This window comes from Biomphalaria glabrata, chromosome 1 (assembly GCF_947242115.1).
Source record: "Biomphalaria glabrata chromosome 1, xgBioGlab47.1, whole genome shotgun sequence".
Classification (NCBI taxonomy): domain Eukaryota; kingdom Metazoa; phylum Mollusca; class Gastropoda; family Planorbidae; genus Biomphalaria; species Biomphalaria glabrata.
The window spans coordinates 45,700,424-45,715,676 of record NC_074711.1 but is presented as its reverse complement, the minus strand read 5'-3'; the positions used below and the strand labels follow the sequence as shown (position 1 = coordinate 45,715,676).

Here is a 15,253-nt window from a genome sequence, read left to right as displayed (position 1 = left end):
TAATTAGTGGGTAACACTATGAAACTCAACGCGACTAGGTTATGTTAAACTAATCTACTATTGGATTGTATCTAGCTCATTTATCATTGTGATCCACAGAACAACTTTTACCCACGTGTAACTTGTAGGTCTAAAGTTTGGACAACACCAGTGGTGTTTACATTCCAACATTTCCTTGTCAGCGTTAGAAACAAATGCTTATACTAGGTAGTGAATTTATACATAATTAGATTGTACATTGCTCCTTGCCCTGAAATAGCTTGTTCATTGCTCCTTGCCCTGAAGTAGCTTGTACATTGCTCCTTGCCCTGAAGTAGCTTGTACATTGCTCCTTGCCCTGAAGTAGCTTGTACATTGCTCCTTGCCCTGAAGTAGCTTGTACATTGCTCCTTGCCCTGAAGTACCTTGTACATTGCTTCTTGCCCTGAAGTAGCTTGTACATTGCTCCTTGCCCTGAAGTAGCTTTGACATTGCTCCTTGCCCTGAAGTAGCTTGTACATTGCTCCTTGCCCTGAAGTAGCTTTGACATTGCTCCTTGCCCTGAAGTAGCTTGTACATTGCTCCTTGCCCTGAAGTAGCTTGTACATTGCTCCTTGCCCTGAAGTAGCTTGTACATTGCTCCTTGCCCTGAAGTAGCTTTGACATTGCTCCTTGCCCTGAAGTAGCTTTGACATTGCTCCTTGCCCTGAAGTAGCTTTGACATTACTCCTTGCCCTGAAGTAGCTTTGACATTGCTCCTTGTCCTGAAGTAGCTTGTACATTGCTCCTTGCCCTGAAGATGCTTTGCTTACTCAAGTTCGTATCTACTGCAACCTAGGTCTCAGCTACCATGAACTATCATTTTAACGGCTTTGCTTTTTTAAAATAATGTTCTGAGAAATGCATGTAGTCAATGTTCTATGAGGGTGTGCTTTAAAGAGCTAAAATAGTTGGCTCACCTCTGGACGTGTGAAGCAATGATATACAACAGTGTTTCTCATAGTGTAGAACGCGACGAAGTGACAAAGTTTGGAGAAAAAAAAGGGGGTACCGGTACATCTAAGTTTTCACCTTTCATACTATTTTCACGAGACTTATAGTACAACAATTCAAAGCCATTTCCAGAATCCAACAGGCCAGCTTCAAGACTTGTTCCTGAACACGAGCATGAATATTATAGTGGATGCCCCCCCCCCCTTTTCCTTACATCCTTTCCCCCAATACCCTAGTAGGCTAAATAAAGGTGGGGGAACGAAAGTAACTTGTTGGGTACAACACTAACGACAAGTAAAATAGTAGCTATTGAGCCAGTCTAGTTCAATCTATGTGCCTCTATTTTAATTCTATAAAGCACCGGTTAGAAGGGAACTAAAAAACTCGCCCGGTACTGGTCAAATGTCAGACTCAACATACAGATAGAAGGTAACTGAAGCTACGTACCATTCAAAAAATAGTCTCTACTAGTTACTAATGAGGAATAGATTCTACTTGGAAAATAAAGTCTGTACTAATTACTAATGAGGAATAGATTCTACTTGTAAAATAAAGTCTGGACTAATGAGGAATAGATTCTACTTGTAAAATAAAGTCTGGACTAATGAGGAATAGATTCTACTTGTAAAATAAAGTCTGGACTAATGAGGAATAGATTCTACTTGTAAAATAAAGTCTGTACTAGTTACTAATGAGGTCTAGATTCTACTTGTAAAATAAAGTCTGTACTAATTACTAATGAGGAATAGATTCTACTTGTAAAATAAAGTCTGTACTAGTTACTAATGAGGTCTAGATTCTACTTGTAAAATAAAGTCTGGACTAATGAGGAATAGATTCTACTTGTAAAATAAAGTCTGTACTAGTTACTAATGAGGTCTAGATTCTACTTGTAAAATAAAGTCTGGACAAATGAGGAATAGATTCTACTTGTAAAATAAAGTCTGGACAAATGAGGAATAGATTCTACTTGTAAAATAAAGTCTGGACTAATGAGGAATAGATTCTACTTGTAAAATAAAGTCTGGACTAATGAGGAATAGATTCTACTTGTAAAATAAAGTCTGTACTAGTTACTAATGAGGTCTAGATTCTACTTGTAAAATAAAGTCTGGACAAATGAGGAATAGATTCTACTTGTAAAATAAAGTCTGGACAAATGAGGAATAGATTCTACTTGTAAAATAAAGTCTGGACTAATGAGGAATAGATTCTACTTGTAAAATAAAGTCTGGACTAACCATGAAGAAATTGTCATTGAACCAAGCGCTAAAATAGTTGACAGATTAAACCGTTACCGTAATGGCAACCTTGGAATCCTTTTCTTTTTTTTACAATAAGAATTCTAAATGCAATGGTAAGATCAGATAACTACATTGATATGTAGGAATACAAATTGAATCTTTGTAACAGTAAGTCACTAAAACATTTTGATGTTGGTACACATCTGTCTAAACCAGTGACATTGAAGATACACATCTGTCTAAACCAGTGACATTGAAGATACACATCTGTCTAAACCAGTGACATTGAAGATACACATCTGTCTAAACCAGTGACTTGAAGATACACATCTGTCTAAACCAGTGACATTAAGGATACACATCTGTCTAAACCAGTGACATTGAAGATACACATCTGTCTAAACCAGTGACTTGAAGATACACATCTGTCTAAACCAGTGACATTAAGGATACACATCTGTCTAAACCAGTGACATTGAAGATACACATCTGTCTAAACCAGCCACACCATAGATACACATCCGTCTAAACCAGCCACACCATAGATACACATCTGTCTAAACCAGTGACATTGAAGATACACATCTGTCTAAACTGTCACATTGAAGATATCGGTATACATCTGTGTAAACAGTCACATTGAAGATACACATCTGTCTAAACCAGCCACACCATAGATACACATCTGTCTAAACCAGTGACATTGAATATACACATCTGTCTAAACCAGTGACTTGAAGATACACATCTGTCTAAACCAGTGACATTGAAGATACACATCTGTCTAAACCAGCCACACCATAGATACACATCCGTCTAAACCAGCCACACCATAGATACACATCTGTCTAAACCAGTGACATTGAAGATACACATCTGTCTAAACTGTCACATTGAAGATATCGGTATACATCTGTGTAAACAGTCACATTGAAGATACACATCTGTCTAAACCAGCCACACCATAGATACACATCTGTCTAAACCAGTGACATTGAAGATACACATCTGTCTAAACCAGTGACATTGAAGATACACGTCTGTCTAAACCAGTGACCTTGAAGATACACATCTGTGTGGCTCTTTCTATTCTTGTGAAGTACCCACCGGTACGTTGGTAGATTCTCAATGAAATCTTTTAGTAACTTTCCGTTCTGCTATTCAACTATATTATAAAAGAAGTAAGCTTCGCTCAGCAGTGGGACTCTTAGTTTTGATTAAGCTATGGTCACTAAAGAAGTCCTTTAGATATCATTTAATTTGATTCATTGCATTGGTATGAAATTAAAGTCACCGCCATTTCCAGCCAACGTGCAGGTTTAATTTGAATATCTTTGTGTGTTGTCCCCCCCCCCTTTTTTTTTTCCCGCTACATTTTTCCATTCGAAAAGAGGAAGATGTGTAAACTTCGTGGTCTGCTGTAAATGTACTAGGATTGAACTAGTGTACACTTAGGTGCTACCTCTACATTTGAGTTATACAGATACCTTTCATTTAGTCAGATCAATGTAGACGTGACGACATTTCCAGCTACTTCCTGCTTTTTTTTTTGATCGATCCATTCTGATACAGACACTTGGCAATGATTAGTTCATAGACATCTTTCTATGTAGATCAAGGATTTTGATCGACCCGTTCTAATACAGACACTTGGCAATTAGTTCATAGACATGTTTCTATGTAGGTCAAGGATTTTGATCGACCCATTCTAATACAGACACTTGGCAATTAGTTCATAGACATGTTTCTATGTAGGTCAAGGATTTTGATCGACCTATTCTAATACAGACACTTGGCAATTAGTTCATAGACATGTTTCTATGTAGGTCAAGGATTTTGATCGACCCATTCTAATACAGACACTTGGCAATTAGTTCATAGACATGTTTCTATGTAGGTCAAGGATTTTGATCGACCTATTCTAATACAGACACTTGGCAATTAGTTCACAGACATCTTTCTATGTAGGTCTAGGTTTTTGATCCACACATTCTAATACAGACACTTGGCAATTAGTTCATAGACATCTTTCTATGTAGGTCTAGGATTTTGATCGACCTATTCTAATACAGACACTTGGCAATGATTAGTTCATAGACATCTTTCTATGTAGATCTTGGTTTTTGATCGACCAATTCTAATACAGACACTTGGCAATTAGTTCATAGACATCTTTCTATGTAGGTCAAGGATTTTGATCGAGCCATTCTAATACAGACACTTGGCAATGATTAGTTCATAGACATCTTTCTATGTTGGTCAAGGATTTTGATCGACCCATTCTAATACAGACACTTGGCAATGATTAGTTCATAGACATCTTTCTATGTTGGTCAAGGATTTTGATCGACCCATTCTAATACAGACACTTGGCAATGATTAGTTCATAGACATCTTTCTATGTAGATCTTGGTTTTTGATCGACCAATTCTAATACAGACACTTGGCAATTAGTTCATAGACATCTTTCTATGTAGGTCAAGGATTTTGATCGAGCCATTCTGATACAGACACTTGGCAATGATTAGTTCACAGACATCTTTCTATGTAGGTCAAGGTTTTTGATCGACCCATTCTAATACAGAAAATTGGCAATTAGTTCATAGACATCTTTCTATGTAGGTCTAGGATTTTTTTCGACCCATTCTAATATAGACACTTGGCAATGATTAGTTCATAGACATCTTTCTACGTATGTCTAGGTTTTTGATTGACCCATTCTAATACAGACACTTGGCAATTAGTTCATAGACATCTTTCTATGTAGGTCAAGGATTTTGATCGACCCGTTCTAATACAGACACTTGGCAATTAGTTCATAGACATGTTTCTATGTAGGTCAAGGATTTTGATCGACCTATTCTAATACAGACACTTGGCAATTAGTTCACAGACATCTTTCTATGTAGGTCTAGTTTTTTTATCCACACATTCTAATACAGACACTTGGCAATTAGTTCATAGACATCTTTCTATGTAGGTCTAGGATTTTGATCGACCTATTCTAATACAGACACTTGGCAATGATTAGTTCATAGACATCTTTCTATGTTGGTCAAGGATTTTGATCGACCCATTCTAATACAGACACTTGGCAATGATTAGTTCATAGACATCTTTCTATGTAGATCTAGGTTTTTGATCGACCAATTCTAATACAGACACTTGGCAATTAGTTCATAGACATCTTTCTATGTATGTCAAGGATTTTGATCGAGCCATTCTGATACAGACACTTGACAATGATTAGTTCACAGACATCTTTCTATGTAGGTCTAGGATTTTGATCGACCCATTCTAATACAGACACTTGGCAATGATTAGTTCATAGACATCTTTCTATGTAGATCTAGGTTTTTGATCGACCAATTCTAATACAGACACTTGGCAATTAGTTCATAGACATCTTTCTATGTATGTCAAGGATTTTGATCGAGCCATTCTGATACAGACACTTGACAATGATTAGTTCACAGACATCTTTCTATGTAGGTCTAGGATTTTGATCGACCCATTCTAATACAGACACTTGGCAATGATTAGTTCATAGACATCTTTCTACGTAGGTCTAGGTTTTTGATCGACCCATTCTAATACAGACACTTGGCAATTAGTTCATAGACATCTTTCTATGTAGGTCTAGGATTTTGAGCGACCTATTCTAATACAGACACTTGGAATTGATTAGTTCATAGACATCTTTCTATGTAGGTCAAGGATTTTGATCGACCCGTTCTAATACAGACACTTGGCAATTAGTTCACAGACATCTTTCTATGTAGGTCTAGTTTTTTGATCCACACATTCTAATACAGACACTTGGCAATTAGTTCATAGACATCTTTCTATGTAGGTCTAGGATTTTGATCGACCTATTCTAATACAGACACTTGGCAATGATTAGTTCATAGACATCTTTCTATGTTGGTCAAGGATTTTGATCGACCCATTCTAATACAGACACTTGGCAATGATTAGTTCATAGACATCTTTCTATGTAGATCTAGGTTTTTGATCGACCAATTCTAATACAGACACTTGGAAATTAGTTCACAGACATCTTTCTATGTAGGTCTAGTTTTTTGATCCACACATTCTAATACAGACACTTGGCAATTAGTTCATAGACATCTTTCTATGTAGGTCAAGGATTTTGATCCACACATTCTAATACAGACACTTGGCAATGATTAGTTCATAGACATCTTTCTATGTAGATCTTGGTTTTTGATCGACCAATTCTAATACAGACACTTGGCAATTAGTTCATAGACATCTTTCTATGTAGGTCAAGGATTTTGATCGAGCCATTCTGATACAGACACTTGGCAATGATTAGTTCACAGACATCTTTCTATGTAGGTCAAGGATTTTGATCGACCCATTCTAATACAGAAAATTAGCAATTAGTTCATAGACATCTTTCTATGTAGGTCTAGGATTTTTTTCGACCCATTCTAATATAGACACTTGGCAATGATTAGTTCATAGACATCTTTCTACGTAGGTCTAGGTTTTTGATTGACCCATTCTAATACAGAAAATTGGCAATTAGTTCATAGACATCTTTCTATGTAGGTCTAGGTTTTTGATCGACCCATTCTAATACAGAAAATTAGCAATTAGTTCATAGACATCTTTCTATGTAGGTCTAGGATTTTTTTCGACCCATTCTAATATAGACACTTGGCAATGATTAGTTCATAGACATCTTTCTACGTAGGTCTAGGTTTTTGATTGACCCATTCTAATACAGACACTTGGCAATTAGTTCATAGACATCTTTCTATGTAGGTCTAGGATTTTGATCGACCTATTCTAATACAGACACTTGGCAATGATTAGTTCATAGACATCTTTCTATGTAGGTCAAGTTTTTTTGATCGACCCATTCTGAGACAGACACTTGGCAATAATTAGTTCATAGACTCTATCTAGGTCTAGGGTTAAACTATAAGGCGTGCTGAAAAACAGCAAGATGTTAATTGTCCAGCTCTATCCGGCTATTAAGTGCTCTAGCCCCCAATCTGTTTGTACTTTGTGTATTGTTCTAATATCTTGAGAACAAGTTCCTTATTTTCTTCATATGTGTCCTTGCAGATCTGAAAGAGGACATTACGTCAGATTTCCTGCGATTGATCGCGTCTCCCGCCCTGAAGGCAGAAGATTTTGACATGCTCAGGTTTCAGGTGGCAAGTACTCCTCTCTTCCCGGGAATGCAGACTTCTCCTAAACATAAAGCACCAAGCATGGAAGCCCCATTGAAAGATGTAACTGGCCAGCAAACAGCACCACAATTCAACGAGGATTTCATTTCTCAGGCTTCCTTATTTGGCGAAGATAACTCTTTCATGGATTCCTACAAAGCGTGGAAAAAACAAAAGCCCTCAAAGGCTAAAGGTGTGTTTCAGTGTGATCTTTGTGGCAAAGAATATTCCTACAAAAGAGGCCTGAGGCGCCACATGTGGGTGTGCGCTGATGTCAAACGTTTTCAGTGTGAATTTTGTGCCCAGACATTTAATCTCCGAGAGCAATATAGAAAACATTTGAAAGAATGTCACAGTGCAGCAACAGTTCCATTTCAAGAGATCAAACCATTTCAGCTGATTCCAGAGTAACAGGATTGTAAAGTGAACTAGTTACGGTACTGACTGATATTACGCAGCTAAGTTGTGTTCTTGTTGTTGGGTTAGTTTCTTATTTGTGTTGGGTTCAAGTCCTAGCGCTACAAGTTGCTGACTGTCGTTGTATCGTCTTTCATTGAACATAAGGAACGGAAACACAAACTCTTGAACTTCTTAGTCCTAGTCACGTGATACCAATCTATTTATGTCTAGTTGAGTCACTACTAGTCTATTCTACTGACTACAGATCTAGTCCTAGTTGAGGGACTACTAATCTATTCTACTGACTACAGATCTAATCCTAGCTCCATTCCTAAACTATTTGTCTAGAATTCACTGTCCGAAAGAGAGGAAAGATTTAAACCTGCACCTCTTGGAAGTAGACACAAAATCGTTTGATTGTCAGTACAAATTTACTACAAATGGACATGACGTCTTTTTGTTACCGTAATATTGCTAACTTCCTAGTCATGACGTCAGCGATGTGGGTTATTGAAAAACTTGAATATGAAATGACTGGATTAAGTTTTTTTAGTGCTCAAATAAAGTCATTTTCAATGTTCATGTCTTCTCTCTCTCCCACTCTCTCTCTGTCTCTCTCTCTCTCTCTCACACACACAAACACTACGGTATTAAATGAAATGCAAAACTTGACTGAGCTTTTCCTCCTGATAGGAAACTTTATTCTAGTGATATGAAAAAACAAATGATAACGTATTTGCTGGACACATTTTGCAATGGTCTGACCTACTTGGGCCCGCCTACAGCAATCAAACTTGACTTTCACTTTTACAATGCTTGGACGTAGAAGGAATTCAGTGTTTTGGAAGTTCCAAAACGTATAATCCGTAAAAAGGTTCCGCTAATGGCACTTGTACAAATAATTACCTCCAAAGAGTTGAAATCTACAAACAGATATGAGAGTTTTACAGGCGACTTTGTACAAATCTGGTCAATATTGTTCATGTATTTCTATCTCCGTTGTCTGTAAATTTGAGAGCAACACTTGCAAGTGATCAAGTAAACAGATACAACTTGTCTTGGTTTTGATTGTATTCATCTGTGTGCTAGTTACTGCGTGTCTTTATTCATTTCCAGGTCTTGAGTGCTAGTATTGTGAGGATTGTTAGTATTATTATTAAAATTCATTCTCTGGAAATGCCAGGGTCCAGCATCGCTAAATGGAAACTCCGTGGGTTTTTCAAATGTTGAGTTATTGACATATTTATTTAAATTCTGCGTAAAAAAGTTGTAATAATAAACATTTTACCATTTTAAAAAGAAATTAAATGCTTAGAAACATTTAACATTGAAAAGTAAATTCTTGACATCTCAAAAACAACAACAACAAAAAAAAACGGGGTTCTTTGATATTTTGTTTTTTAGGTTGGGCACTTCCCTCAACAATACTGAAAGCGAATTTAGATCTAACCAATCGTAGTGCTTCATTCTTACAGTGGCTGATAGGCTCAGTGACGGCCTAGTTCATAGCTTTGGTACAGTATGGATGTATATATATGCACACATACATACAAGCTTAAATATGAAATTATGGAATGACTGGATTAAGTATTTTCACCCTCCACATAAACATTAGGATAACCAACTCGAGAACAAAAAGTAGCATTTTAATCTACACCTCTCCCTTTCCCAAAAAATAAATTGATCGTGTGTCTGACTAATTCTAACCAACTGGTCAGTGGAAAGAGAGACCATTAGATTGATGTCGGTGTCAGGCTACGTGTAGTCGGTCATGTTTGTTGTGTGTTGATTGGTCAGGCTTTTGACATTTCTTATGCTTTAGATCTAAACAAAAAAAATCTAGATTCCAGCTTTTCATCAGTTGGGCCATGTCTACTGACAGTATTGTCTAGAAGACCTAGATCTACTTTCTAGACCTTGATCTAACTGTTTATACAATTTGTAAGTGGAATTAGACATATTGTCACATAGGGTGACATATAGTTTTTAAAACATAATGCATGAAACAACTAGTAGAACTATTAAAAAATAAAAGCAAAACCTGAGAATGAAACTAGACCAGCATTTAAGGGTAATTCTAGTGATGAACGCTCGCTAAATCGCAAATGTTAATGAGTCTTTCCACCATATTATCATTCTATAATTGCTTTTATTGGTAAAAGAGGTCTTGAAATAGCAGTATATAAAGCTAATTTCATCATATAGTGAAAGTGAAATAGTCAGATGAAGGTTATATAGCAAGTTTACCCCATAAATCACGTCATTTAAGTAGTTCTAGAATCTGAGAACTGCATCGTCTACAAAGATAGGATATAACAATTTAAAAAAAGGGTTGGAAAGTTACAAAAAGAATACAGTTGAACAATAGAGATACCGGTAGTAACTGTAGAGCAGAAATGCTTTTCAAAACACATTAACTTAGTTTTGACCACAGAGATTGTAGTTTTTTAGCGTTTTCTCCCAGTAGCCATTTCCATATCATAGATGTACATTCGAACTGATCAACTTTGATCGGTAGATTTTTCAATCAAGTCACTTTCTATCCATAGGCCTACTACCTTAATAAATGAATAGTCACAAAACGTCATATCATACCCAAACAAAAGGCGGGGGTATGAGAGCGTGGGGCCGTTTGATTGAAAGGTAAAAAAGAGCTTCGAAAGAAAACATTTTCTGGGAAAAAGGCTAGTGCAGTCCAAATAACATGTTCTTTTAAATTGGAGATACATGTGTACGTAAGGAGAGAAAACTACATTCTGTCTCATGTCCACTGTTAGAGTTCCTGGCCCTGACGCTTTGAAAGTGTGCTTGAGAAGTTCTAATGCAAACTATAAACTTTTGTTGTATAATTGTCTCAAAATTGTAAGACATTGGTTAAAGCTATTTCAAAGTGATGGGGAAAATGAGAACTAGTTCTATATCATTTTAAAACTTTCAAAGCTGAAGTGCTCGCATTTTCTTCAATGATCAGCTAATGTACAGAAACTTTTGAAGTCCATTTACTTTTTTTGGTTTAAAGTTGTGGTCATGATCGCTTTTGTTTCGGGTTTGGGTTTAGCTTTGGGTTAGTTCAAGGCAATCCTTTCACTCCTTCACAATGTCGCTCAACAAAAGGACTGGAGGACCACGTGACAGAGACGCAGACTTACACAAACTTTGAACACTAGAAGCCTGAACTCATTCTTTCCTTGACTCTTGTTATCAAGTGGGGGGGGGGGGGTATCTTAAAAGTTTGCTGTAAAAATGATTCCGGACGTTGTAGAAAAAAAAAAGTTTTTTTTTAACTTGTTTTTGTTTTAGTTTTGGTTTAACGATCTGTTGCTGTTAACTTTTTATTGTTGACAACTTTGAGACATTCAGCCATTTTTGATCGTTTTGTTTTGTTTTGCTTTTATTTTATTTTTACAGTTGAATGCGTAGAGAAGAAAAGCAGAAGCCGAGAGAGAAGTATCAAGTTGAAATCTTTGAGCCAGTGGAAGTGTTGTTCAGTATGTCATGAAGTATTTGACACGAGATCGGACTATAAGAGTCACGTCCTCTCCGTGCACGTGATCACGCGTAGACACCTGGACACTGATTGCAATTCCAACCAACTCAAGTTCTTGTGCGCCTTCTGCCCCGAGCCATTCGTCAATTATTACCAGTTCTCTCAACACATCGCCAGAATTGGCAGCTCAAACTCTTTATGCGTGAACGACAAAATGAGCGGCTACTTTCATTGCGCTGCCTGTGACCTTGACTCCAGCGACATTTATCAGTTCCGAAATCACATTCTGCAAGAGCACCCAGAATTGCCCAGACCCAATGAACAGGAAGGGTGTGTTGAGTCAGAGCAGTCGGAAGAAAAAGCAACGCTTGCCTCAGTTAAAAACCGTTTCCTCTGTTATCACTGCGACAATACTTACAGCGATATGAAAGGGTTAAAGAGGCACCTGGCCAAAGTGAACGGCGTGACTTTTTGGTGCGAGCTGTGTCACAAGACATTCTCACGTGACGATGTCTTCAGAAAGCATCAAAAGACTGTACATAACACACACGTGACATCGAACAAATAATGTCAGGAGGGAGCGTGTAGAGCTTAGCTTAGAGAAGCGGTGGATGGAACGAACAAGTGTACCGGGACGACTGGAATTCTTCCCTGGGATTAAACAATTTATTCAATGTCAAGTCGACCAAGTTTATGATTTATTTTAGCCAAAGCCTTTTTGATTTATTAAATTATTGACCACATTCAATAATTAAAACTCCATTAGATATTCTGAACGTAGAACAAAGAGACACAGATCATTTCACGCTACTTCTGGTGTTTGAAATAAAAGTGTACTCTAGCAGTCTAAATGTTTCGCTAATTGAAAAAGACCAAAAAGGTTTTATTTCCAACAAGTCATGAATATCCTCAAGCTTTGCTTTCGAACAAAAAAAAACGAAAAAAAAAAAAGTGAAGGGGTTTTTGTGGGAAAAGGGGCGGGGGAGGACTGAGAATTAAATTGTTTCTTGACGCTTTTTAAAACTTGTTCTTTCTTTATTTACTTAGGTCAGTGTTGGACGATCAGTAAACTCTATAGTAAATTTAAATAAAGAAATACATTGGAAAGGCTGTGATAACTATAGGAAGACTTATTTTATCATATATAATACAGATGTTACTTTAAAGAAGATGATTACGTTCTACGCGTCATGCATTCATTCATGCATATTAACCAATGACTTAAATTCTGCCAAGTCACTGGTTTTCCTGGCTAGCTCAGGCAACCCATTCCATGCTCTAATAGCACTAGGGAAGAAGGAGCATTTATATAAATTTGTTCTAGGCTATGGAACGAGGAATGTGCCTTTATCTTTGTGTCTTTCTGAGACTTGCCATAAACCCCCGTCGTAGATATGTTAAAAACACATTGTAGCAACTTTAAATAGCCACTTCTGTAGTCGCATTTTTGTATTTTAAATCTTTTGAGTTATCGCCCCGGCTTACCAGAAATTATAACAAAGTCTTAGCTAAGTAATGGATGTAATCTGAGATGTAGTGTGACCTAAAGATCTGTATCTAGAGATTTCAAGTACGGTAGTGTGCTTTCAGCCTGGGTTTTTTGTTTTTGTTTTGTTTTGTGTGTTTCTCTTGCCCCCAGATGACTTATTAACAGATGTCATTTGTATTGTTTACATCTAGCCCTAAGCCGAACAAGGCATCTTCTCAATTTCCCATACCGCTGTGATGTCTGCTCAGCTGGCTTCAACTATCCTCAAAATCTGTCAAGGCACAAGCGATGCTCGCACGGTCTAGGGGACAATAAGCAAGTCTACTTCTGTCACACATGCTGCATCTGTTTCTCTCGGAAGGATGTTTATAAGAAACACTTACAAGCCCAGAGTCATGTGTTCAAAGAGAACGAGTCTGTAAGGCTGGAAGAAATCTCTAAAGATGACAGAGATGTCACATTGGGACTGTCTGTTTAGTTGTCATGTGACCAGATAGGTCGCATTGGGCTTGTCTGTTTATTTAAAAAAGTCGTCATCACGTCACCAACTTCACAGTTTGAAAGCTTCTAGTCTCGGGTTTAGCATTGTGTTGAAGATGCTAGTTGGCAGCGCCTTTAAAATAGCCTGCTAGTGATCTCTTATTAGCAATAGCTATTTAACCAATGTCGGATCAAACCATGGCCTGGCCAGCTGATCTCCAGAAGCTCTGATATTCTGGCCACTGATGTTCTGGCCACTAATGTTTTGGCCACTGATGTTCTGGCCACTAATGTTTTGGCCACTGATGTTCTGGCCACTAATGTTTTGGCCACTGCTATTCTGGCCACTGATCTTCTGATCAGATTCAGTATAAGAACATGTTGTAGGTCAAATAACATTTATAGGAACATGATTTTTACAATTTGATCCATCACGACAGATTATATTTTTTATCACCCATCCAATTGGTCTTTTCATTGACGTTGTATAGATTATTTTGGCATCAGTACAACTGAATGCCCTTCCTTGTGTTCCAAGCACTGGTGGATCCATTGTGTGTGTGTGTGGGGGGGGGCGGTAGGAGCAATCGCCTCCCCCCCCCACTCGACCGAACCCCTTGCAAGGGAGCTGGAGGGCAAACTTTTATAGAAAAATCACACCAAATTGTGTACAAAATTATTTACTTTTCATAATAATATACGGTATACTAATTCTTAATATCTTAACCAATTTTTATATCATGTCGCTCCGCCCTCTGGTATGTTGGTCGATTTTGTTGGGGGGGGGGGGAGGGAGAGGGAGCGGCGATTGCATTTACCGCCCCTCCCATGCCGCCCCCAAACCAATCGGAATTGGGGGGCGGGGCGGTTTAATTATTTGCAGAAATCAGTTTGTGAACAAAATTAGTCCAATATCTCTCTGCTACGTATTGCTATTGGAACACATTTGTTTCTTGTCACACCGCAGTTCACTGTTATGTAAGTATCAAATGAGAGTAGGTTCACACCAGGTTGGAATGGCTCTAGGTGCAATCACCCCCCTCCTCCCCTCCCCCCCTCAGATAGTTCCTTTCCTTTTTTTTTGGTGGTGGTGGGAGGGGTATTGTAGTACAAAAAATACATAATTTGTGTAACAAAAAAAAACAAACTGTCACTACCGGTACTTTCAATGCTATATATATATATAGCGAGTCCCCCACCCCGCTACTGTCAAATTCAATCTTTAGTAATAGAAATTGGAGAGTGGGCCCGCCCCTGATTCAATTTTCCATTCCCCTTCCCCTTTTTCTTAGAAAATAGGGCATCTTCCCCTTTTACAAAAAATAATATTACATACCGGTATATAATTCATGGTTTAAAAATACTAAACAAGCAGGACAGAAAAGAATTAAAATAAATGTCTTAGTATCTGTGTTGACACATTCATCAGAGCCATCCATCTGAATGGTTAGATAGTAGTTCACAGCGATGACTCTCCTTTATCGCCACAGCATCCCTCAGACTCATGAGTTTCTGTAATGTCTACTTTCCATTCAGTGTCTTAGTGAGGCGGTACCTTCCTGAGGTGTGTTTCTGCATCCTCATATCAGAGTTGGGTCGCAATCTTTTCATATTCTTCACAGCAACATGTTCACTTTTTTTAGGATACCGTCTTACCACAGGGACGAAAAATGATTCAGTCTATGGCACGTGTAGCATTCTTTACCCCGGGCTGGACAAACAGTGTTTCTATAGGCTTGATACTTGCCACAGCATCTACATTCTGGCAGTTTACTGTCCTTAGATTGTTCTCTGAAACGTTTGAGCGACGATTTTTCTGCTCCCTTGTAGATTTAGTTTCTATATCTCTTGAAATAAGTTTCCACACATCTCAACTATATCTTGAAATAAGTTTCCACACGTCTCAACTATATCTTGAAATAAGTTTCCACACGTCTCAACTATATCTTGAAATAAGTCTCCACACATCTATCTC

At 37.8% G+C, this 15,253-nt stretch overlaps 1 protein-coding gene across 4 annotated transcripts in view; it reads left to right on the top strand.

Annotated features, from left to right (window-relative positions):
* The window catches only part of LOC106064207 (uncharacterized), a 68,686-nt gene extending 54,348 nt beyond the window's left edge, over positions 1–14,338 (top strand). Inside the window, exons 4-5 of one of the 4 annotated variants that reach the window (XM_056039397.1) lie at positions 7,317–7,860; positions 11,231–11,371. In XM_056039397.1, the coding sequence (XP_055895372.1) occupies positions 7,317–7,834 (518 nt within the window). In that variant the 3' untranslated portion in view covers positions 7,835–7,860; positions 11,231–11,371. The other 3 variants (XM_056039438.1, XM_056039379.1, XM_056039392.1) reach the window with 3 other exon arrangements.
* Positions 14,339–15,253: the final 915 nt, after the last annotated feature.